A 21930-nucleotide genomic window follows, 5' to 3' on the forward strand; every position below is an offset into this window, starting at 1 on the left:
ACACACACACACACACACACACACACACACACACACACACACACACACACACACACACACACACACACACACACACACCACACACACACACACACACACACACACACACACACACACACACACACACACACACACACAGTTGAACCCGGATATATCAAACCTACATATAATGAATTATTGTGTATATCGAACAGCTTTAAAACCCCCTTGAAAATCCCATGCAAATGTATTCGGCTGGCGCACGCGTATATAGAACAGCCGTTCAGCAGCACATTCGATATATCGAACACGGCGCCACGCCGAATACCTGAAAGTGCACTTCTTTGTGCACTTTGAGGTCTTCTGGCACCTGCAGGTGGAGGAGGGAATGCGCAGTCAGTTGAGCCCCGTCGAGCTGTTCGGCCCACGTGCTACCTCGAACAGTCAACATTCCTTATTTCCGATTGTCGTGGTGTCGGTTGAGTGCTTATTCGAGAGTTCATTTTCCGCAAGCGATGGCCGCTGCAAGTGTAAAGAAAAGAAACAACTTGGACTTAGTAATAAAGGTGAAAGTGATCCAGCAATTGCTTTGTAGGTAAATAAAGTGTGCATGCTTTCTTTTTTCCCTGAGTTGCGTGCAGTAACTTAAGCGGCCCTCGGATGCACCATTCGGTAAACCGCCGTTTTCCGCAGGGCCTATTATTTTATATATCGGATTACCGATATATCGAACATTTTATGGACCCGTTTATATATATATATATATATATATATATATATATATTCCCACACGCTGTCTTATCGGCGCTTTCCGTGCGATATCGCTGTCACTGCACTGCAAGTTTGGACGTGTCGCATCGCGTCAGTGTTTTTTTTTTTTTTCTCGCTTTGCGGTCGTGCGAGAAGCGAAGGCTGCCTCACTTGTTACCCACACCAAGAAACAAAGCACGGTGAGCTACGTTTTTCAGCGGAGCTATAGTATTTAATGGAACCACACACCAAAGAACCTGTGGGGGATAGGTTAGACAAGAATTGAAAGCCGGTTGCGTCGAAAACACGATAAGGTGTCAAGGAGAAACGTGTTGGCGGAGTACTTTTAGTGCCCCTTGGTTGCTTTTCGTTTCTGGAGGTTCTCTGTGGCCGAAATACCTTCCGTTGGATGGCGATGTTATTATTGAACGGTTCATTTAAATAAGAGGAAGATAGTTTCGACCGGCGTCGCATTGTGATTTCTCTGACGGGGTCGTCAAATGTTCTTGTCAGTCCTCCGTCTGCTGTATCAGCACCTGTATAGGCAGACGGGTGTTGTGCCACCTCGCGCGCTACACAGCGAGAGGCCGAGCATTGCACGCGTGAAAGGAAGGCATGCGAGAGCACGCTATCTGTTTGACCAGGGCAGGACGGCCTCAGCTGACTTGCTTGACCCGACCGCGGGTTTTTCCTCGGTGACCTTGCAGGCGGGAGCAGGCTCGCCCTCAACGCGAGGGGCGCCTGCAAGGTCGGCGCCGAGCATTCCGAGCATAATTCTTGGGCTGGGCCTTCGTGCTGTCTTCTGTGCCCCCTCCCCCTCGCGCTCGGCTTCTTGCACACTTTTTTTGGTCCTTTGTTGGGACCCCCTCTTTCCTCCGCGAAGCCACCGTGGCGACGACGCGCCTGCTGATGGGTGGGAGGGGGGGGGGGGGGGTGCATGTATCGGACAATCCTCACATTCTGTGGGAGTGCTTGGGGAGTCGTTCCGCTCTGCTGGGGTGTTTTGGCCGAGTATCCGCGTATACACGATGCGACAAGCCGTGACCTTAGCGGGTTTGCTGTTGGGACTCCTTGCAGGAACTCAACCTACATCGTGGACCTTGACTGAAGTCCTGAACTCAATAATGAAGTTGTTTTCTTCGTGCGACTTGTACTCTCTATCTGCTATTTTCTAGTGCGGCGCCGTTCTCCTTACGTATGGTTTCCTTTTACATGGCTGCGATTCGCCTACTGTCGTATTCATAAATGGGGTAGAAGTTTACTTTCTGTGTGGGTGTAGTTGGGGGGGGGGGGGGGGGGGGCGTCGCCGGCGTAAAGCGCTCACGAGTGGGCTCTCATTCGCTCTATCCTGTCGCTGGCAGTTTACATGAGCTGCTCTACTCTGTGTGTTATTGCGATCCCACTTACTAGCGAACCATCCGCTGTTACGTGAACACAGTGTGATTGAACGTTGATGCCTTTGGCAGTGTGGTATAAACAGAGACTAAATTCGGCGTGTGTATGTTTGCTTTCTACTACTACGGAGGAGGGCGAAGTGCCATGAGATGTAGATTTGTTTTTCCACGACATCGCAGAGCAAGCCGAAGGACCGCGACGCTATGGAAATTGCCGAGGGTGTTGGGTTGGGAGATGAACCCCACTCGCGCAGGTACCCCGACGTCTGCGTTCCTAACTATAATAGATATGCGTTGGTGCTTGTAAACTGGGATGCGTGCTGCGATAAGCATTGCAATGTCGTATTCTATTATTGCATCCGCGCAGCAACGCCCGGCGACGGTGACCGATAGATAAAATGTCAATGCACACTTATTAGGACGTGGTCGTTGACGCTGCCCCAGTTTGCGCACAAAGGCAGACTTGCGTAATCACCCAGCCTACCTGCAGTTCATTGTCTTCGTATAATAGGCGTTCATTAATCGCTAACATTTACTTAATCCTTAATTGATTTGAATGGTGTGTCGCAAATGTTCTACGTCATTGTTAACTAGCACAGCATTTATTGAACACGCACTCTCTCTCTATCTCTGCCCCCGCCATGCGCGGGAACGCCAGCAGCGTTTTCTTTCTTTCTCTTCTTGTTTTTTTTTTTTTTTTTTTTTTTTTTTTTTTTTTTTTTTTCCAGCAGCGAGCACAATCCTGTCGCACGAAGTCCGTTCACTTGCGCGTGCCGCTGGCCGATATCTCCACGTGAGGCCAGCCCTCTTTAGGTGGCAGAAACTGTTTTGAGAATCTGGTTTCGACTACGTGGTAGCGCTCCGGTCAGAACAAACAGTGGGGGGTCTAAGCGCGTTTTCTGGTCGCCGAGCAGGTCTGCGGGACGCACGGTGTACTTACATAGAGTGCCGGCAGCTCGCCTTGTTCGCCCCCGCCTCGGGTGCACCGGGAAAACGCGGTCGCTTGTCGCGCGATGAGCTCGCTCGCGCGGGTTCATTCAACCCACAGGTGTGACGCCCGGAACACACGCGCTCACGGACGCAGCCGGGGCTCGAAGAGCCGGCCTCAAAAGGCGCGCACGCCTTGCTGCGCCTCTGCTCCAACATTTATCGGCACGTTGAGGTCAGCTTGGTATTCCTTGCTTCGACTGCATCGAACGTCGCTGTGGTGTTGTAAATCCTTGAAGCGGTGCGCGTCGGGTCCGACTCGGTGTCTGCTTGCTTGCGCACAGTTTTAAGCACTCCGTGCATTGCAAGTTGGTCCTGTCGGTAGGGGCCCAAGGAAACAGCGGAAATGCACGAGAAGCACCCTCCGCGCTCCCCCCCCCCCCCCTTTTTTTTTGTGCTTTCCCTTTGTAGCGTTTTCTTTCGTTTATTTCCTACTTCTTTTTTTTTTTTTGCTTCTTTTTTTTTTCTATTGTGTCACGAAGATGAGGAATTAAGAACTTCAATCATGTCAGGGGAATGAACTCCGGGCCGTGAAATGGAACTGTGCTCAGCTAACGAAATTAGTGGTTGGTTGTAGCACATTTGCAATAACCGATCAGCGTTTTGTAACTTAGCAAGATGTTAAGCAGTTGGGTGACTATGTTTAAATGAGTAAGTATGCATTGTTACAAAGTTGTCGATTATTAAGTTCTGTTGAATGAAATCGCAAACTTTCAAACTCTCAATTACATTGCGATCGTTGCGGCAAATAATGCTTATTCATCGGGAATGTACTTGCGCATATTCTGCAGAGTTAAGTCTTTGGTGTTACTTACCCGATCGCTTTCTTAAGTTCTGCTACAGCTGCCTCTTTTCTGCGTTAACTTCGCCTTCCGGTACCAACCAAACTACGATCTTATAAAGCCTTGAAATGGATGAAAATTTGTTGTTTGGTGGCCATGCTGCGTCGTTAATTCCATCGCAGAACTAACGTCTCTGGAGGAGGAAAACAAGTAACACGCTACCGAATTTGAAGTTTCAACAGAAATCGTTATAGGCTACGCAATTTCGAGAAATGAAGCAAATGGTGTCCGAGCGCAGAACGCACACATTTTGACTTCGTAAGCGCTACCTTTATGATGTACGTGACATCATTCTTGTAGGAAAAGCTCGAAAACGCCGTTTTCGTATTTCACGTTGATTTTTTTTTTTCTTTTCCATTCTTGCACCGCGAGCATTATGCAGTTGGGCGTATCGAAGTCGACGCCGTTACGAAGAACGTCGCGCTTTGTACTGTACGTGCTGCTACTGCAGCTTTCATCGATCGTGTGTCGGGCGATCTGCAAATCGTATCCCTGTTCATTGAAACAGCTTCTCGCGAACATCTTCGCAGTCGTGTCATTTCTTTATTTCTCACGGCCACCCGTATGTGCGTTTGCGCCGCCAAAGCGATCGCATTACCTGGATGAATAATCTCGGTCTTTTTTTTTTTTCTTTTTTTTTTAACGTCTTCGTCGGCGAGAAAGAAAAAAATCGTAGCAGTACCATAGTACATCCCGCCTCCCTTTTTCTCGCGTTCGCGTCGGCGCGATTCTCGGAGAGCTCGTGGGTTTCCCGAGAAATCGCGCTACCTTGTGTGCGCCCACTGATGAGTTCCCGGGAACGAAAGGATCTGTGGTTCTGCCCTCCCTTTCTTTATTTTCCCCACCACCCGCTCCATTTTTTTTTATCTTCATCAGTGAGCTTCACGCACACAAGCACGCACTGTACCTGGTTTGTATGTAAATGAGCCCGCGCTGAAAAGGAGAGCTCGTTTTATGCCTGATTGAGCAGCCGTGTTCGTGATAACGAGAACTGAATATGACTCCCGGTCTAGTTTACAAATCACGTAGTGGAAACGACATGGACGAATTGTAACGTCACGTGGAAACGCAGTCGCTTCTTTCTTGCTCTTTCTTTTGGCGTTTAAATGTGAGCCCTATACGGTGAAAGGAGTTGTTATTAGTTTTTCTTTTACGGCGTGTGTAGCAGTGTGAAGCTTTTACATGTGTGCGCTCAAATCTCGGTGGCGGTAAGGGTGCACGTTGTGAGCTGTGTGCTGCATAATGCCATTCGCAGACATCTGCGAAGGAGAGCTGTGAAAAATATTTCTGAAAACAGAAGTTCTCTGTTTTATTTTGTGGTTTCATATTGAATGATAATTAGGTGCTCTCGCATGGCCACAATATCCATGTAGTGCTTCCAGCCCTCAAGGAAATATCTCTTCTTTGTCACGTTAATTTTCTTCCTTTACGCCAGCTTGTTTCCCAAGCCTTTGCAGCCGCAGTTACGTCATTTTGTTAAAGAACACGTCGAATGAGCGCTCAGTTGGCGCACGTCGAAACTACCTTCACGCTGAAGCCATTTTTAGAGGAGGCGCCGCATGCGCTCAGACTGATAATATGGGAAGGCACACGCGAGTGCTTTTACATCTGCGCGTCCGTTATCGAGAGTCGCCAAGCTCGTGACCCAGCTGGTCGGAGCAAGACTGACGAGATAGTTGGGCGGCTCTGTGTTTGCATAGCAGTTTGGACATTGACCTTTTTGAGGTCGGCGATACCGTCTTATTATTGTTCGCAAATGCGTTTTTTGCTTCTCAGGAGATTGAGTCAATCACATCGGAAATTCGACCTGAGAAAGCAAAGGAACCGCGTGTTTCCTTCGTTAAGTCGACAACTACGTTCAGGTGACAGTGCGAGGTGAATTTTGGGGTTTTACGTGCCAAAACCACGATTTTATTATGAGGCACGCCGTAGTGGGGGACTCCGGATTAATTTTAACCGCCAGGGGATCTTTAACGTGCCCCCAATGCACGGGACACGGGAGTTGACAGTGTGTTGCGATCTGCTGAGTAGCATGTCGCAACTTGCGAAACTTTCGAAAACGGCGAGGATTCCGTTCGTTGCGACCTCGGTTGCGGTATGCGCATTTTTGCAACGTCTCGCTGTTGTAGCACCGCTGCAGCTAATACCACCATGGCAGTGAAGCCCGGCCCGAAGATAGATGGCGCCACTTTTCCAAGATGGCGGCGCCCTCGCCAAAACGTCAAATATCTTTATATTGCGGCAAGAAATGACGATTTCCTCGCTAGTTCCATATTCCACATTTATTGAGACCGCGTGTACACCCTCCTCGACCCCTTACCACCTTTATTTCATCCGTTTTGTTGGACCATTGTCACGCGTTACGAAGGCACGAGAACGCTTCCTCGATAGGTGGGCGGGACCAGTGTGGGTTCTGGCACGCGAGGAGCTATAGGGTCATCGTCGACGGTGAAGATAGCGTTTCAGACGGCGAGGTGTGCCACCACACACGCCCCCTCTGTCTCGGCCCGAGCAGCCAACGGCAGTGTCAGCGAGAGCGAGCCCCGCCGGGTGTGCGTGCTATGTTTAGCGTTCGGGCCACGGCGACGCGGTCGCACGGCTAGGCTTTCCTTTGCGGGGCCCGCCGGTGCTGTCTGGACGCGCGTGCTCGTGCGCCCGCTGCTCCCGTTGTCTGCACGAGGAAGCGTCGGCCGTGGTTGACTGACCTCGCCTCCCTGGCGGGCCCGGCCGGGATTACGCGTCGCGCTACTCGGCCCTGCGCTGTTGTTACGCGGAGCACACAAACTTAGATGGCTCGGGGCGCCCGACTTTTCGGTGTTGTACCGCGCTCCCGTTTCTTGGATGGGATACATTTTGCTGCATACCATGCGGGTGCCGTAGAAGCGATATGAGTCTGCTTCCAAGCCTGAATCTGTCCGGCTTTGGTTGCCGTATACTGCCGTCGTGGAACACTGAAGCATCTCCCCCTCTTCCAGCTAACAGTCTATTCTCTTAATTAGTGGCACCAGATCCCGATACGGTTCGGTAATGGTGCCACCGCCCACTCACACGACCAAGTCATATCTTCGCGCGCGCTTTAATGTCAGTCGCATAGGAGCGTAAGCGGGCCGAGTTTTCCCGATCCACTATAACTCTCTGCTGTCTCATTGCCTGAGTTGCACAGCATCCAATGAAAAATGAAGACGGTTATGGCTTTGCCATTCATCATTTCCAAAACTGATAGCGGCGCATGTCGAATGTGTAAAATTAGCGTACGTGTAGTTGTAATGGTTTGAGGCTCCTGCAACTGCAGGTTGCGTTTGGACTTGTTGCAAGTACGCGCTAAATCGATAAACTAGTGCGCTTGTATAAGTGAGCGGGCCTCGTAATGCCAAGGAACTTGCCTCCCGCTTCCCTGTAGGCAACCACACCCGAGCCGGCTCGTTCGATCGCTTTTCTCGGTCATGTCTGGGGGGGAAGTATTAATCGACCTTTATGGGAAATCTTGCGACGCCCCGCAGCTGCCACGTAGCTGACGGCCGGTCGTGCATTGTTTCGGCCGGTTGCGCTGCTTCGTTAAGCGAGCGTAACGGACCGGTTTAGATTGGGATCGGGCCGGCGTTGCCTTTTAACCAGGCATTCATTGGACGTGGAGGGGCCACCCCGCGTCAGCCGGGAACAAAGCACTTCGTTGTCCTTGGGGGCCACGCAACCGCGCATCCTCTGACGCGACAGCACCAGTAACGTTTTGGTTTCGGATCTCTCGCCGTGTCGTCCGCGATGAAGACGCACTGCGAACAAAAGGCGACGTGGCCGCTTCGATTTCCTTTGTTGTTCGAGGCCACTTGGCGACCGAGTGAACGTGCAGCATGTTCTGGCCTGGTTTTCGGCATTGTGAATGTTCGCTTTTAATGTTGTTCGAGACAGCATTTTTCTGCCGATCAAGGGCTCTGAGAACGGATTCCACGGACAATTAATTGAACGCCATTTCTCTCTCGGTAAACTCTAAAAGATCCCGTAAGCTCCTGAACTTCGAAGAAAGTAAAATGTGCGAGCCGCGTTCTACTGCTTTCCAATCTTAATCAGCAGTTGCCACAAAGCACCGAATCACAAAGCGGGCAGCAAGCAGGATGGGTCCTCGTGACGTCATGCTCGATCAGTGGAGGGAATAGATTCTTCCCTTCACGAGAATCCACATTTACCGAGCAACCTCGATCAAGCCACGCTGAGGAACCCGCTTTCCTCTCGGTGATTTTTTTCGGAGAACGCGGGCTCTCTCTCGTTGTCGTCGGTGCGCCGCAGGCGTCAATATCAGCGAACAAAAACAAAACAAGCGCGAGATGCCGATAAGACGACGCTGGAATCAAGTCCAGCGTGGTGGTGTGAATTTCTGCCCGTCCTTTTGTTCGCAGTGCGGCCTCAGTTTTTGTGCTCTCGTGTTAGCACCGAGTCTGGCTACTCGTCCACCTAACATACTCTGTTCATTTCGTTGCCAGCACAGTGATTTTGACCGTGGCTCAGAAAGCGACAGCGGAAGCAGTTGTGGAGTGTGGTTCGCAGTTCCTTTGTCACGTGTGCACTTGATCTCCTGTTTTTAACGCTTTCCAGTCAATGCTCTCTCTCTCTCTTTTCCGCGAGTTTACGCCGTTCGTGTCGAGCGGCCGCAGAACGTCCTTGCCGTTGTTCGTGCGCACCTGCACCGCCGGAGGCTCGGCTGCCGATGCGCGTCTCCCCTCAGCCTCCGGAAATCCGCCCAGCCTCTCTCTCTCTCTCTCTCTATCGCCTGTCTTTTTAATCTCTCCCGCAGCTGACACGGGCCGCACGGTCGGTGTGTGCGCCGAGGGTGGTAGGCACGCTGCAGCGTACGTTACGCATCCACCGCTGCGCGGCACGCCGCCTGGCCTACCCAGTGCTGCCGGCCGGGGAGGTGGCCGTTCTCCACTTCAGCAAGCCTTACTACTTCTGCCTTCCTCCACGTCGTTTTCCTTTTCTCTAAATTTTCGTGTTGCATCCCCCTCCGCGCGCTGTACGGACAACCTCCGAAGGCGGAAGTGCGCGCTGCCGAGTCGGCCCTGTTTCTCGTCAAACCCTCCGTGGCATGCTGTCGCCGCTATAAGTTGCCCGCCTGCCTTTGTGGGGCGCGAGACGCGGCGGCGGAACCTCCGCCGCCCTCTCGAATCGCGTCGACTGTGCAAAGCGCGTATCGTGTTATCGGCGGGCTCCACGAGTCTGTTTGTTTTGTTGCACCGGGCCACGGACACGACCGCTCGATAAAAACAGCACGTGTGCCTGGTTTGGAGCGAGTACGCGTGTGCGTTTAAAACGTTCGCGTTCTATGGCATGGTTAATTATACCGTGTGTCCCAGCAAACTTTAGCCAAACTGTGCAACGAAAAAAAAAAAAAAAATCATTGAAAACTCGCGGTGCAATATACAATTATAAGACCTACCGCGTTCGGTTGTCAGAGGTCGTACGGTGGTCGTCAATCTTAAAATCACATATTGCACCGTGTTTTTTTTCAATCCAAAGACAGGCTTCTCAGACACGAGGCCCGCGAAGCCTCTGTCTTTGGATTATCCCGCCTCTTCTCCTCATAAGTTGACTGATAGTTCACAACTCGAACCACATTGCAGCCTGCGGGAAGTGATATGTCTTGTGCGTGGCATGCATAGTGTTAAGACTTTCCTCTGAGACGTGAACGCTAAAGCGATGCGCATGACACTCAAAAGAGAAGTGGTTCTTTATGAAAGGTTGGCGCTTTCTTCTGCCGCCCTTGAGGGAGCACGGCTCAGCGCCAACACTCGAAAGATGTTTTGTAGGGTTCTGTCCCTTTATCCCCCCCCCCCCTCTCCCCCCGTGACACCTTAACTTTTCTCTTAGTCATTAATCCGTACAGGATAATATTGTCGGTTTAAGGTGTCATGTCTCGAAGGGGGGAGCCAGTACGGTGGCCTGAAACTATCGACCTAGTAAAGGGCTCTGTCGTTGCTCTTTGTTAGCTTGCTGTCTGACTGGAAGTATTCTCGTGCAAGCATCGACGAAATCGCGGTCCGTGGTTTACACTCGCACAACTATTAACCGCCGTCGCGTTTGTGGGATGACGTAACATTGCGACGTGTGCGTCAGCGTGTCGCCGTGGTTCCCGGCCGAAGTCTGACCGCGACGGAGAGGGGCGTCGGAGCGTGTGGGCGTGACTTAACCCGGCGCTCGTAAATACCGGTAGCGCAGTGTGAAACCATTCGAAGGTAATCGCGCGGGCGTCGACCGGTCGGTCGGCGTGCAGCAGCGTGGCCTCTTTTGGCGAGAAGGAAATCGCCCCGAGCTTCCTCTCTAAATTATGTTCCGTGTTGCAACCGTCACTCCCTCGGCGAAAAGCTATTCGTCCAGGACTCTCCTCTTTTTCTTTTTTTTTTTTTTTAAACCTGGCTAACACCAGCGTACTTGGTTTCCCTGTTCGTATAAAATTTTGTAGCAGTGCGCCGCTGTAGGAAGGCGCCCGTTGAACTGCTGTTAATGACGCAGTCGCGGTGTTTGTTTTGTAGTACCGCCATGTAGCGTGCTTAGCAGTGTGGAAAAATAACGGCATTTTTCCGTCGTTAATAGCGGGGACGCTCTTTTTGCTTCTTTTTTTGCAAGTAAAGGAACTGCTGCAGAAACAGGAGTGCCCGTGATCGTAGCCCGGTTTCGTCTCTGCTGGGTTGACCTCCGAACGCCCGCTGTCCTCGTTTTCCCCTCACAAAGCCCAACGTTGGTGTGCTTGCACAGGCACGTCATTAATGCGCCGCCAAGTCATATAATGAGGGATTGTTTAACGGTCCGTTTCCCTACGACAATGATTTGTACTTTGTCACTATATATGAGGAGCGCTCGCGAGTCATTGCGCCCATAAAATTCAGCAGCAGCTAGTGCCACATTTTGATGAACATCCGGTTTCATTCTCTCTGCAGTGGATACGCGGTGTCGCAGACCGTATGTTGTCCCCGTTCTTTCAAATCGTGCAACGTCTCGCCTGTGGCCCAAGTAGCTCATATAACTATTTGGCTGGGTGTTTGCGCCCATCAGTGCGTTGTGTGTCTATTTTTCTCTCAATATCTCGTGCGTTCGCACGTCCGTGTCACAGTAAATAGTTGGGTTCTTGTGCTCCAGCGAGGTGTTTGGGGCTGCTGGATTGCGATCAGTAAAATAGGCGCTTTGTTCTGTTATGCGTACACTGTCCCGCAGCGCATTCGCCTGCGGTCACGCACGCCACCACCGGTTGTCCCGGTTGCTCACGCGTTGTTGTTCCGGTGCGCCGGTCGCGGATGCCCGGCGCGTGTATGCGCCGTCGGCGACAACGACGCCGGCCTCCCTGGAATGATCCCAACTCGGTGGCTGCCTCAACGAGCGTGAATTTGTGGTGCGCGCAGCCTGTCAGAGCCGCCCCGCTTCCAAATATACGAATCCACCCCGGCGCCGGTCTCTGCGACTGTAGGTTGCGGCGGCGGCGGCGGAGCGCTCTGACGCCGCCGTGAAAGGACGTCCTTGTAGGGCCGGAAGGCGCCGCGGTAGACATCTTGTTCGAGACTTGACCGATGAGGAGGCCGAGCTGCGGCGCCGCCGCCGCCTGTTGCGTCTTTTGTTTTCCGGCTGTTCCCGAACGAGTTGTGGTGGGCTCGGTAGGGAGAGGGGCGGCCAGCGCTGTTTCCTTTGCTGGTGTGCGCGCTTTTGCGAGCGGAGAACGAACGTGTAATCATCGGGCTCCTGTATTTTTCCCCCAGCGACAACCACCGAAGCTTCGGCTAGGATGAGTGGCATGTGGAGGAAAGTGGCCCGTGGCAACTGTCTCGCTCTTTTTTTGTGTGTTTTATTTTCTACTTTCGACTGTTTACTGCTCGTTGACGTAGCCGATAAAAGCGGACATTCGTGAGAAAGGTAGGAAGGATAATGGACGTGCTTTCTTTCTAAATACACCGCCAAAGACGCGAGTCCTTTTGTGCGTGTGTGGGGGCCACTTTCATAGTCGTTACCTTGCAGCTCGAACGTTAACTTTGTTCTGGGTGCTTCGTGGAGGTTGGTTGCTCGGTTGCGTCCCAAATGGGGCTTTTTTTATTTTATTTTTTTTTTCCCTGTTCGCGGAAGCCATTCCCCGCCGTCCTTTGACGCCGGGTGACTTGCAGGGTGGGGATCATCAGATGTCACTGGTACGCCGTCGTTAACCCGTTAAGGTTGCAGTTTGTTTCTCGATGTTTGGGATAACGTGTCGACGTCACTACAAGTGAAAAAATTTAGGAACCTGACCGCGCGTGCCTTTTTGCGGCTGCGACCGCTGAGGTGAATATCCGCGTCGACCTTTTCTCGCGGCATTCCGACGCCCGCTGCGTAGTTAGCCTGTCGAGTCGACATTGTGGCACTTGACCGTGCTCTTCGGCTCGCCAAACAGCGACCCACACGAATTCGGCGAAAGCGCGCCCAGAGATTGAATTGCGGACTCGCAATTTTCCGGGGCGACGCATTCGACGTGTTTCATTTGAAAGCGATCGCGCCTTGCTTACGTGAACGAATCAAAACCGGACGGTGAACGCCGTATTGGTGATCTGAAGGTAGGGCCGGAATTCAAGGTCGCGCTGTAGCGGTAGCGAATTTGGTTGTGCTCGATTCGGCGAACTGCGGTCGGGTAAGAATGCATTATAATTGTTGCGACATACTCAAGGTCTCATCCCGGAGGTGACCTTTATGGCGCCAGTTGTGGCGGGGAGTTGTTCGCGTAGATTGCATTTCCTGAATGGTGCTGCTACCCGTCTAGCGAATGCAATATGGGCGCATCCCCGGGAGAGATAAAGCTCGTTGCAGTGGAACTGACGCCCGGGCTCCTTTGCAGCGTACGCTGGGCAACCCCGCCGCGCCGCCGGGTATTTTTCTCCACGTCGCGAGCAACGGTGGCGGAAGGCGCGACGGAAGTGGCGCACGCGTGGCAAGCTCTTACGTCATCGGCTGTGTGACGTTGTCGCGCCGTCGCTGCGTTGTTGTCCTTCCTCCGCGCTGCTTGCGCCACAATCGAGCAATTTCTCGATGCTCGTGCATCGTTTCACGTACACATGGCAGTCGCCGGTCTTTTACCCTCCTGTGAATAGGCCCAAGCTACCTAATCCGTCAGAATTAAGTCGGCAGCAAAAAAAAAAAAAAAAAAAAAAAAAAAAAAAAAAAACCGCCCATGCATCCCGTACTCACATATACAATGCGTACTCATACTCACATATACAATGCGGGTATGCGCCACTATTAGCCATTTTATTACCGTTAATTGTGACGTAACTGACGAGCATGTGATGTTATTGATGTCATGACCTATCACTCACGTTTGTTGTACATTCGTACCTTGCCATGCCAATTTTGATATATGCCAAGTGAACCAGACGCGAGTTTCCGACGGATTTTCGATAGGTTTATTTCAGCCGGAGAGTTTCTTTGGTTGGGCCACGAGTGTTACAGCCTAGGCATATACAGCTTGGCTGTAAAAAGATTTGGTCGGAGCAATTTTGAATTTTTCCATTTCTATATGACATCACAGCTGGTAGCTCATTGTAATGCGTGCAATACGGCGGTGAGACGGAACCGAAAATAACGTGCTGACTTAAGCTCGAAATATTTGCGAATAACAAAACCCAATAAAAGCTGACGCTCGTGCGACGAGTTTGTCAAGAATTTGACTTCCCACAACGGTCGCCACCATGTTTACTTCAACACAGGCGTACAGCCCAACCCGCACAAATGTCGACTTGTCGACGTCCGGAAATATATCGACGTCCGAAATATCGACGTCCACATATCGACGTCCGGAAATTTTCTGGTCGTCAGTGTCCGACTGCGCGTCGGTGACTGCTGCTGCTGCTGCCGTTGCCAGATGTGACAGCTTTGCTAAAGCTCCACTTCAGTGTGCCGTGTACTTTCCGTGGCAAGTGTGGTGCAGTGGTCTGACGTCGTTTCTCTCGGGACTTGACTCCACGGCTTCTCGACGCGCGATCTGTGGCTTTGCCGTGGCGTTGCGCCATGGCTTCCCGGCGTTTCTCTCAGCCTTGCTCAAGGTTTGCACCTGTCTCTCATATCCAGTGAACGGCATCGAATCGTCCTGGTGTGTTCTGCCGGCCGGTCAGATGGGGGCGGTCTCATGGTCGGCGTAAAGAGCGCTGGCTTCCTGCACGACAGTTTATCTGGTCTTGCACCAGATAAGCTGGTGCGGATATCGCTTATGCGCTGCCGTCTACGCTACCTGCTGCAGCTGATCTCTGCTTTAGGCGCTCGGAAACGGGAGCGTCCGGCGATAAAGGTTAATCGCCCGGCGATAAGGGATAAGCGCCCGTAACGGCGCGTTTGTGTTGCGTCTCGCGCGCCGATGGAGAAGGGTTTTGCGTTCACGTGAACGCACTGTTATTAAAGCTGTTGGGTGGACCATTGTAGTCCATTATACATGGTTCGACTGTGCTCTGTACTTACATGTATGGCGTAAGCTTCAACCAGACGTTGCATGGAGGGTTGCGTCGTGTTGTCGACAGTGTTGAAAAACAACGCGTACTATTATAAAGATTGAAGAAAAGACATATGCTTATTAGCTTTTGCGCTGTACTTTTTTTTTTTTTTGCACTTTCAGGGATTGCTAACTATATCGGTATGCAGTGAAACTATTTTCTACCTCGTTTGTTATCGCGAATGTTCCCGTATTTCAAATTCCGAACTTAGCAGCAAGCTGTTCAGTTAACCTATTGAATGTGCGGCGGAACGGTATGCTGAGTATTATGCGGGAAAGGTACTTTGTAACAGATCTTGTCGTAGTTCTAACCAAGCGAATTGAACTTGTGAGCCGTCTCAGTGCTTTCAACGCTATGTCCCGTCCTGTTCATGCGTGTTGTGATGGCGAGATTTGATGACCAGACTAATCCTGTTTGTTGATGCAAGTTATTGTAGGATGTGTACCGCTTTAATGCCCATTTGTTCAGCACTGTTTTGGAGAGAGGGGGGAGTGGACACTGAGGTTCTGTTTAGCGGGAATCGCTGGAGTATTCTCTAACCGTGCTGCTTTCTTTCCTTTTGCGCAGCGTGGAGCGTGATGCCCTTCGAGAGCGGGAGCGGCAGGCCCGCGCGCTTCGCGCGGGCGTGGGCGGAGGAGAGTCGGGAGGACATCCCATCTTCAGGGCCCCCGTCAAGGTATGTGGCGTCTGTGACGTCCAGGTATTAGGTGTTATCAGGGCTTACGGTTGTGGACAATGTCGCTGACGTCGGCATGTTTTCAGGGTGAACGATGTACGTATCAATTGTCGACCCAGTGGGCACTCGGTGGGCAAAATTATAACCCTATAATGAATGTTCAACGGTTAGTGTATTCATGCAGCCATTCCCAAACCATTTTGGATGAGCCTTGCTAGTCTGGACTCGTTAGTTTTCTGCATGGATTCTTCCATGAGATGGGCTCTTCTGGAATAAGCTTTATACATGAGTCCGGGCAAGGAATTTCTCATTAATAAGAAACAGTGAAGGCATTAAATTGTAGATATCAAATTCTTGTTCTTCACTTTTACGTCTTGACGATGCGAGCTACTGCAGGAAAATATAGTATGTTGTTGGGGTTGGAGAATGCACTTTGTTAGTTGGCACACCTGATCAGGTTAATATAACTGGGCTTTTTTTCCACTTCACTTGCAAAATGGTTGTTTTTGCTTACACACAGGATATTAAAACGTACCAAACTTTTGTTGACTTTGCCTCTGACAGTGACACTTCTCCTTACCTCTCTACCCCACCTTTCTCAGTTGTCATCCTCTGTTGCAGAACTTAATTGTATGTCCCATTTGTTACCTGGATGACATTTGAGTTTCTCCTGCTTGTAATTTCTGCATTAATTGGGGTAAGAGGTCCCTGTACACTATTACACCTTGTGTCCTCTTCCTGTACATTGAACAGCAATGTTGCTTTTTCACCTTGCAGTTACTTTGGCCGTAGATGCAGTGGCACAGGAAGATATGGTATATATTAACAACAAGAAAGCCTGTCGACACACGTGTTAGCCGTGGTTAATGGCACACAGGCAGGCAGATGGTAAAGAGAGAATGTAATGGAGCACACTTTGTTTCCTAAATATCCTGCAGACAAGAACTCTGTGATGGTAATAGTGACAAGTGCAATAAATGTTCGTAGATTTGCCTAGTTATTGACAGTCTGTGTCTTCATGTTTCATTTTATGCATAGAATGACTTGCTGATTATTTTAGCAGCCTTAGAAAATGCTGTAAGCGGTATCATGGCAAAACAACTAATACCATAAGTATATCTTTTATGAGAACCAGAACATTACGTGGTAGATCTCTAATCACAGAAGAGTGGCAGTAATTGTAGTTTTCTTAAAAAAGGCTGGAACTTGAGAATGTTAGCTTTATGCGAGGAAAAGCAAGAGGTCTGTGAGCATAGCATGTTAAGGCATAAGTTGATGGTGTGTCTTACTTGCGTGTTCTCAGGTGGAACCTGGCCAGGAAGATGAGCTGACCCGACGGATCAAGAACACCCTGGGTGACTTCAGCCAAGTGCAACGGCTCCTCTCGCATGATCCCAACCACCTGATCGGCATCTCGCGCACCAATGCGGCCGCGCAGGCTCGGGCGCCACCTGCCGTTAGCAACCCCGTCAATGGCAGCAGCAGCACGGCCTCCACGTGGAATGGCAATGCCACCGGTGGGTGTTGCTTGCCGCTTTCTATACACTGCCATTTGCAGGAGGCTGGCACACAGCAGAAGTGGACTGCATGAAATGAAGTAGAAGCCTGTTTTCTTAATTCCTTGTAGACATTCTTGCAGCCTTAGACTGAGATGCAAGTGGATGACCACGGATTCAGCTGCATGTAATTATGTAGTTACATTTTTTATGGGTTGTGTAAAATGACACAGGGTTGCTGAAGTTATTGTGCTTGTTGTCAAGATGATTGTCGAATCTTTGTGCCAGAAGGGTGAAATTTTGAAACATTAACAGTGACCTCTTTTTGGTATTGTTGAATGCAAAGTCAAGCTCTGGTCTAACACATTCCCGTTTCTTTTGTTCTCCAAGGTCATCCTCTATTCCTTATGCACGTAGTGTCTAGACCGAGGCTGCGCAACATACTGCCCATGGGCCACGTGCGGCCCATGGCTGAGCTTAGAATTCTTATGGTGTGCTACAGCTGCTACTAAAGCATGGCCATGGAATGAGAAAAACCACAAGTTTGTTGTCAAACACAGTACACGACATGCACCATTGTTGGCATTAGATGCATTAAAACAAAAAGGGAGCGTAGGACCATAGTGTGGGAGCATAGAATGATCTCTTGTTGGCAACAGAGAAAGGTGCACAGCCACTGAATCTACTCACCGAGTTACCGACACTAAGACTAAATTATTGGTGGAGTGTCCGTAATTGCATCTAGCATATGCTTTCCCAGTATGTTTCAATTGAATAATTGAGGAGGCTAGTGCTCCAAACAGATGCTTTTATGTGGTGTATTCGCCTTACTGTTAATCCTTGACAAAAAAAAACAAAAAATTACGTTGTGGTGCATCAGGAGTAAGCATTAGTCAGGGTTACTTGGATCTAGTTTTATTGCTGCCACTGACATTGTTCAAAGGTTTCTGCTGAGCCAATGCAAGTAACATGCTGCTCTTCATTGATGCATTTAAAGAGCTTGCAATAATGTGGGCAAAACTTTGTAAGCCAATTTATTCACATGATACTAGCCCGACCCGTATCAGTACTTATTAAGATACAGACACAGTCACTTCTTGTCCATTCTAATGGTGAAAGCCACGTTGTTCTTTATCCGTGTCATATTTAAAAATTAAATGGAACTGACATCATTTTATAGGCATTAGATGTTTTTCAAACATTCATGTGCGTGAAGAAATCTTCAGAACATGGCGGGAACCTTTCAGCAGAATTCCAACAGTGGTTCATATCACTTGAATATAAGAGACAGGCGACTGCTTATTTTATGACCCTTTCTTAGTCACCCCAGGAGACTGCAGCTATACAGTGCAGCTAGAGCTGCATCGCCCTGCTCTGTTGGCCGAAGCTAAAGGACGTGCAGAGGGAGCAGCCCTCTTTAGGTTTTATAAGAACCTTGACAAAAACATACACACACAAACACATATAGCTAAGAATGCCTTGAAACTGGTGTCTTTCTTTGGAAGTGCCTACATCTGTTAGCAAATGTTTTCTCTGGTGTTTCTGGACAAGAGCTGCCTTTATTCCTCAGATGGTGATGTGACATCATGAACATGAATATATAATGAAACCGGATAAAGTGAATTATCCTTATATTGAGCACTAAATAGTTAGGGATCGACACTCACGTAAAATAACTCCCTTATAACGAATTGGACATTGAGTATATTGAACTCGACACATCTGCTTTGGGCATCAGGACATACCTTCTGTGTATGTGGTGTGCCACTGCTGTGCCAACATTGAGGGAAGGGGACATCTACACAATCTAGCGCTTCGAGAATGCCTTTCTCAATGACGCCTTGAAACAGTTCAAGGCACAGGCAAAAAATTACGGCCTACTGTGTGCAGTTCTGTTTTAAATGAGTCCTTAATCTCTTGCTTCTTTTTTTCCTCTGGAGATAACAAATTTGCATATCTGCTGATGACATTGGACGTATTAAATTACCTGATATATCAAACTGTTTTTAGTGCATAAGCCTGTATGTTATAACTGGGTTTAGTGTGCAAAAACTGCCGAGTACAGCGACGAATGGCACCAAACAGAGTGTCTTTCCTGAAGTAAAAGATGCATAATTTTCCACTAAAGTGTTGCCAATGTGGCTCCCCAAAAAGTTTGTTTTGTCTGTCGCTGGTATTGAGTTGTGCAGCCCTGATCTAGACCTGCTTTAATGTGTTGGCATATTGAAAGAGTTGCCTATGAATAGTGTGAAAATATGAATGGCAACACTATTAAAGCAGCAATACAGGTTCTACACACTTTCAACTGAGTTTATGCACAGGTTGCATGCACGCAATTATATACAGTTAAACCTGCTTATAAACCTGCGCGTTAGAATCGAGTACAACCCTAAATTTGCGCTACCATATCGCCATCGGCATTTCAATATGGCCGCCTCCTATGCCAATTCGAGCCTAGCTTCCGCAGCTTCGACCATGTGGTGTAGTATGTGTGCTCAGCGATTGGTCTACCAATTTAGTTAAACAGCGAATGTTTACAAGTTTATACGGCCGATAAAACTACTATCCTTACTTCGTATAGCTGTCTGCTAATTTGCTGACGTAATCGATGCTTCGCCTTTGAGGCGAAACTGGGACTTTTTTGTTCATCGCAACTTTAGTGTATTGGGAGTAAATCTTGAGCGATAGTTGTATTTCTGTATGTAAGCATGAGGTGCACGGTACTGTAAAGGATTTTTTTCCCTCTCTTTTGGTCACGGAAAACGGGTGCGTGTTACAATCGAGGGCGCGTTAGAATCGAGTAAATACGGTAAGCGTTTCTTTTTCGAATTTTTGTGCCGAACCTGCATATAACGAAATCCTCTTTATAACAAAGTTTTTTGGGCATTTGTCAATTTCGTTATATCCAGGTTTAACTGTATGCTCTATCAAATGCATGCGTGTCACTTATGTGTTTTATTCACATTCCACATTCTCAGTTGTTTTTATGTATTAAAGGGACACTAAAGGCAAATACTAAGTCGACGTGGACTGTTTAAATACCTTTCCAGAAACCTCGAAACGCTTGTCTCGTGCAAAGAAAAGACTTAGTTTATGAAAAAATTGGATTTGAAGGGTCCAAATACCTTTATTGCAATTCAAATCACCCGCCACGCCAACTGAGGAGTGGTGACGTTGCATACACCATTTTCTGCTGTTGGTGAGTGTAACGGCGCCCGACAGATGGCGGTACGGTGCGCCGCTGCAGCTGATTTTGGTAAAGTGGCGTAGACCGTTCGGGCATTCCGCGACGTTGCATGGAAGTGGATTTCTCTGCTACTTGCAGTTAGTGCGAGGTTCGCGAGCCAGAAAAACAAGCGCAACACTACACGTTAACAGAAAAACTGAAACGCGAAAGTGCGGGCGGCGCAGAGTCGAGCGAACACGAAACCTTTTGACTGCCCGCGTTGTTGTCAACGGTGTAATGTCAGTTAGTTCTTTTTTGTAAAAGTGTAATAGAACTGGTGAAGTAGTATTTTCTTTCTTCTTATAATACAGTACAATGATGTTTTTATAATGAGTGGTTCAGTACTAGTGACAGAATTTAAATGAGGAGTGCCTTCGTCATCGGGCGAGTACTTGAATGTCCCGGGGGAGTCGCTAATCATGTCCTGCATTTACCTTAATTTCTCTATTACTAAGGCTCTGCTCACGATAATATTGACGCTTTAGAGATACTCGTGCACTAATGCATCACTTTAGCTTGACTTAGTATTTGCCTTTAGTGGCCCTTTAAGATGTCCAAGATCTTGCTAAGTGAAAATAAAAAATAATGTGGGGAGGAAAAGCAGGGTCAATAACGTAAGTGAGACAGGAGCATTTGATGGATATATTTGTGCACATCTATTCTGCGAATAAACTTGGTTGCGAGTGTGTGCTGAAACTGTTGTAATCCTTATGTTGTTCTTATTTGCAAGCTATTCATAGGTGACCACGAGCTTACACATGTCATTTGAAGTTATTCAAACAGCTCTCTTCTGTAACATTATTTCAGACAGTATTTTCGGATATGAAAAAAAAAAAAAAACTAAATTTCCTGCTCTTCTGTCTGATGTTCACAATGTAAAATTATTATACTAATATGTGATGTGAGAACAGTGCATGTTTCTATTAAGAAGCATTCTCATAAAAAAAAAAAATACTGAACTCTTAACTTCTTGCGGGGCTCTAAAAGTACCATAAAATGGAGGACGAAACATCCACGACCGGGTCGGCATGCATTTCTTACACTTAACCAAGTTTCAGCATTATTTTCTGCCATAGTCGGCTCATTTAGCAAACAGAAAATGTGTACATATGGACTGGTTTTCATAATTGGTTCATTTTGTTTGAGCAACAAAACGTCAGCAAATACAATTGGGATTGTATGTAATGAGTTGACATTTAATATGATTGCTTAGTTAGGTTAGGGGTCATGGAACTATTTTGGGGTTGTGGAGCTTGTCTAATGGGTCATGGAGCTATTTTGCACACGTCTGCGCAGTGGACAGCCTGCATGGTGATCAGGAGGTATAGTTGGCCATTGTAGTGCTAGGGTGGTTTCTTGAAAAGCAAAACATTACTTGGGAATCTCCCTTGCTTTATTCTCCAGGGTTATAGATATGTTGCAAGGCTGATGTTATTGTGGAAGGCCTGTATAATGCGTGCCCCTCTTTATCGTGATGTTCCTGTATATTGAAATCAGCAAGTGCCTCAACACACACGTTGAGAATGCAGCAACATTCTGCCAGCCATCATCTGATTGAAAGCTCAAAGTGTCAAGAGAGGGGGGGGGGGGGGAGCAGGAGTCATCAGTGCATTGTAAAGTCTTGGCTGTCTGGCTGTCTGTGTTGTAAATCGGGGGCGGTGGCCTTCGTCTATCTGTGCGCAGATCCTGGAGGAACAAGAAATAGCAGCAGCAATAGCAGCAGCTCGGTGGCTAAGCAGCAACACCATAGTAATAGTGGCAGCAGCGGCAGTGGTGGTGGCAGCGGCAGCGCGCATCCTGCTAGCCAGTCCAGCAGTAGCACTCAACAGCAGGGTTCCTCTCACCACAGCAGCTCAAGCCACCGCTCGCACCATGGCAGCAGTCACCACTCTCACCACCACTCCCACCATCACCACAAGAAGCAGCAGCCGCACCAGCCTCCGCCACTGATGAATGGCCAGTACAAGTCCTCGTCTTCCTCGTCGTCCTCAGCGGCCGGAAAGAGTAGCAGGCACTTGTCCCAGCCACCGCAGGGCTCTGGCCACCACCACCACCACCACCACCAATCGAGGGGCGGCTCTCATGAGCAAGGTGAGTGG

General features: G+C 49.0%; 1 protein-coding gene across 2 annotated transcripts in view; it reads left to right on the plus strand.

The window, feature by feature from the left end:
* The window catches only part of LOC119449618 (AF4/FMR2 family member 4-like), a 179572-nt gene that overhangs the window by 78106 nt on the left and 79536 nt on the right, over positions 1–21930 (plus strand). For both annotated transcript variants that reach the window (XM_037712834.2, XM_037712832.2), the window contains exons 2-4: positions 15001–15109; positions 16413–16626; positions 21515–21922. In XM_037712834.2, coding sequence (XP_037568762.1) covers positions 15001–15109; positions 16413–16626; positions 21515–21922 — 731 coding nt within the window. The remainder of the gene's footprint in view (positions 1–15000; positions 15110–16412; positions 16627–21514; positions 21923–21930) is intronic.

This window comes from Dermacentor silvarum, chromosome 4, assembly GCF_013339745.2.
Source record: "Dermacentor silvarum isolate Dsil-2018 chromosome 4, BIME_Dsil_1.4, whole genome shotgun sequence".
NCBI lineage: Eukaryota > Metazoa > Arthropoda > Arachnida > Ixodida > Ixodidae > Dermacentor > Dermacentor silvarum.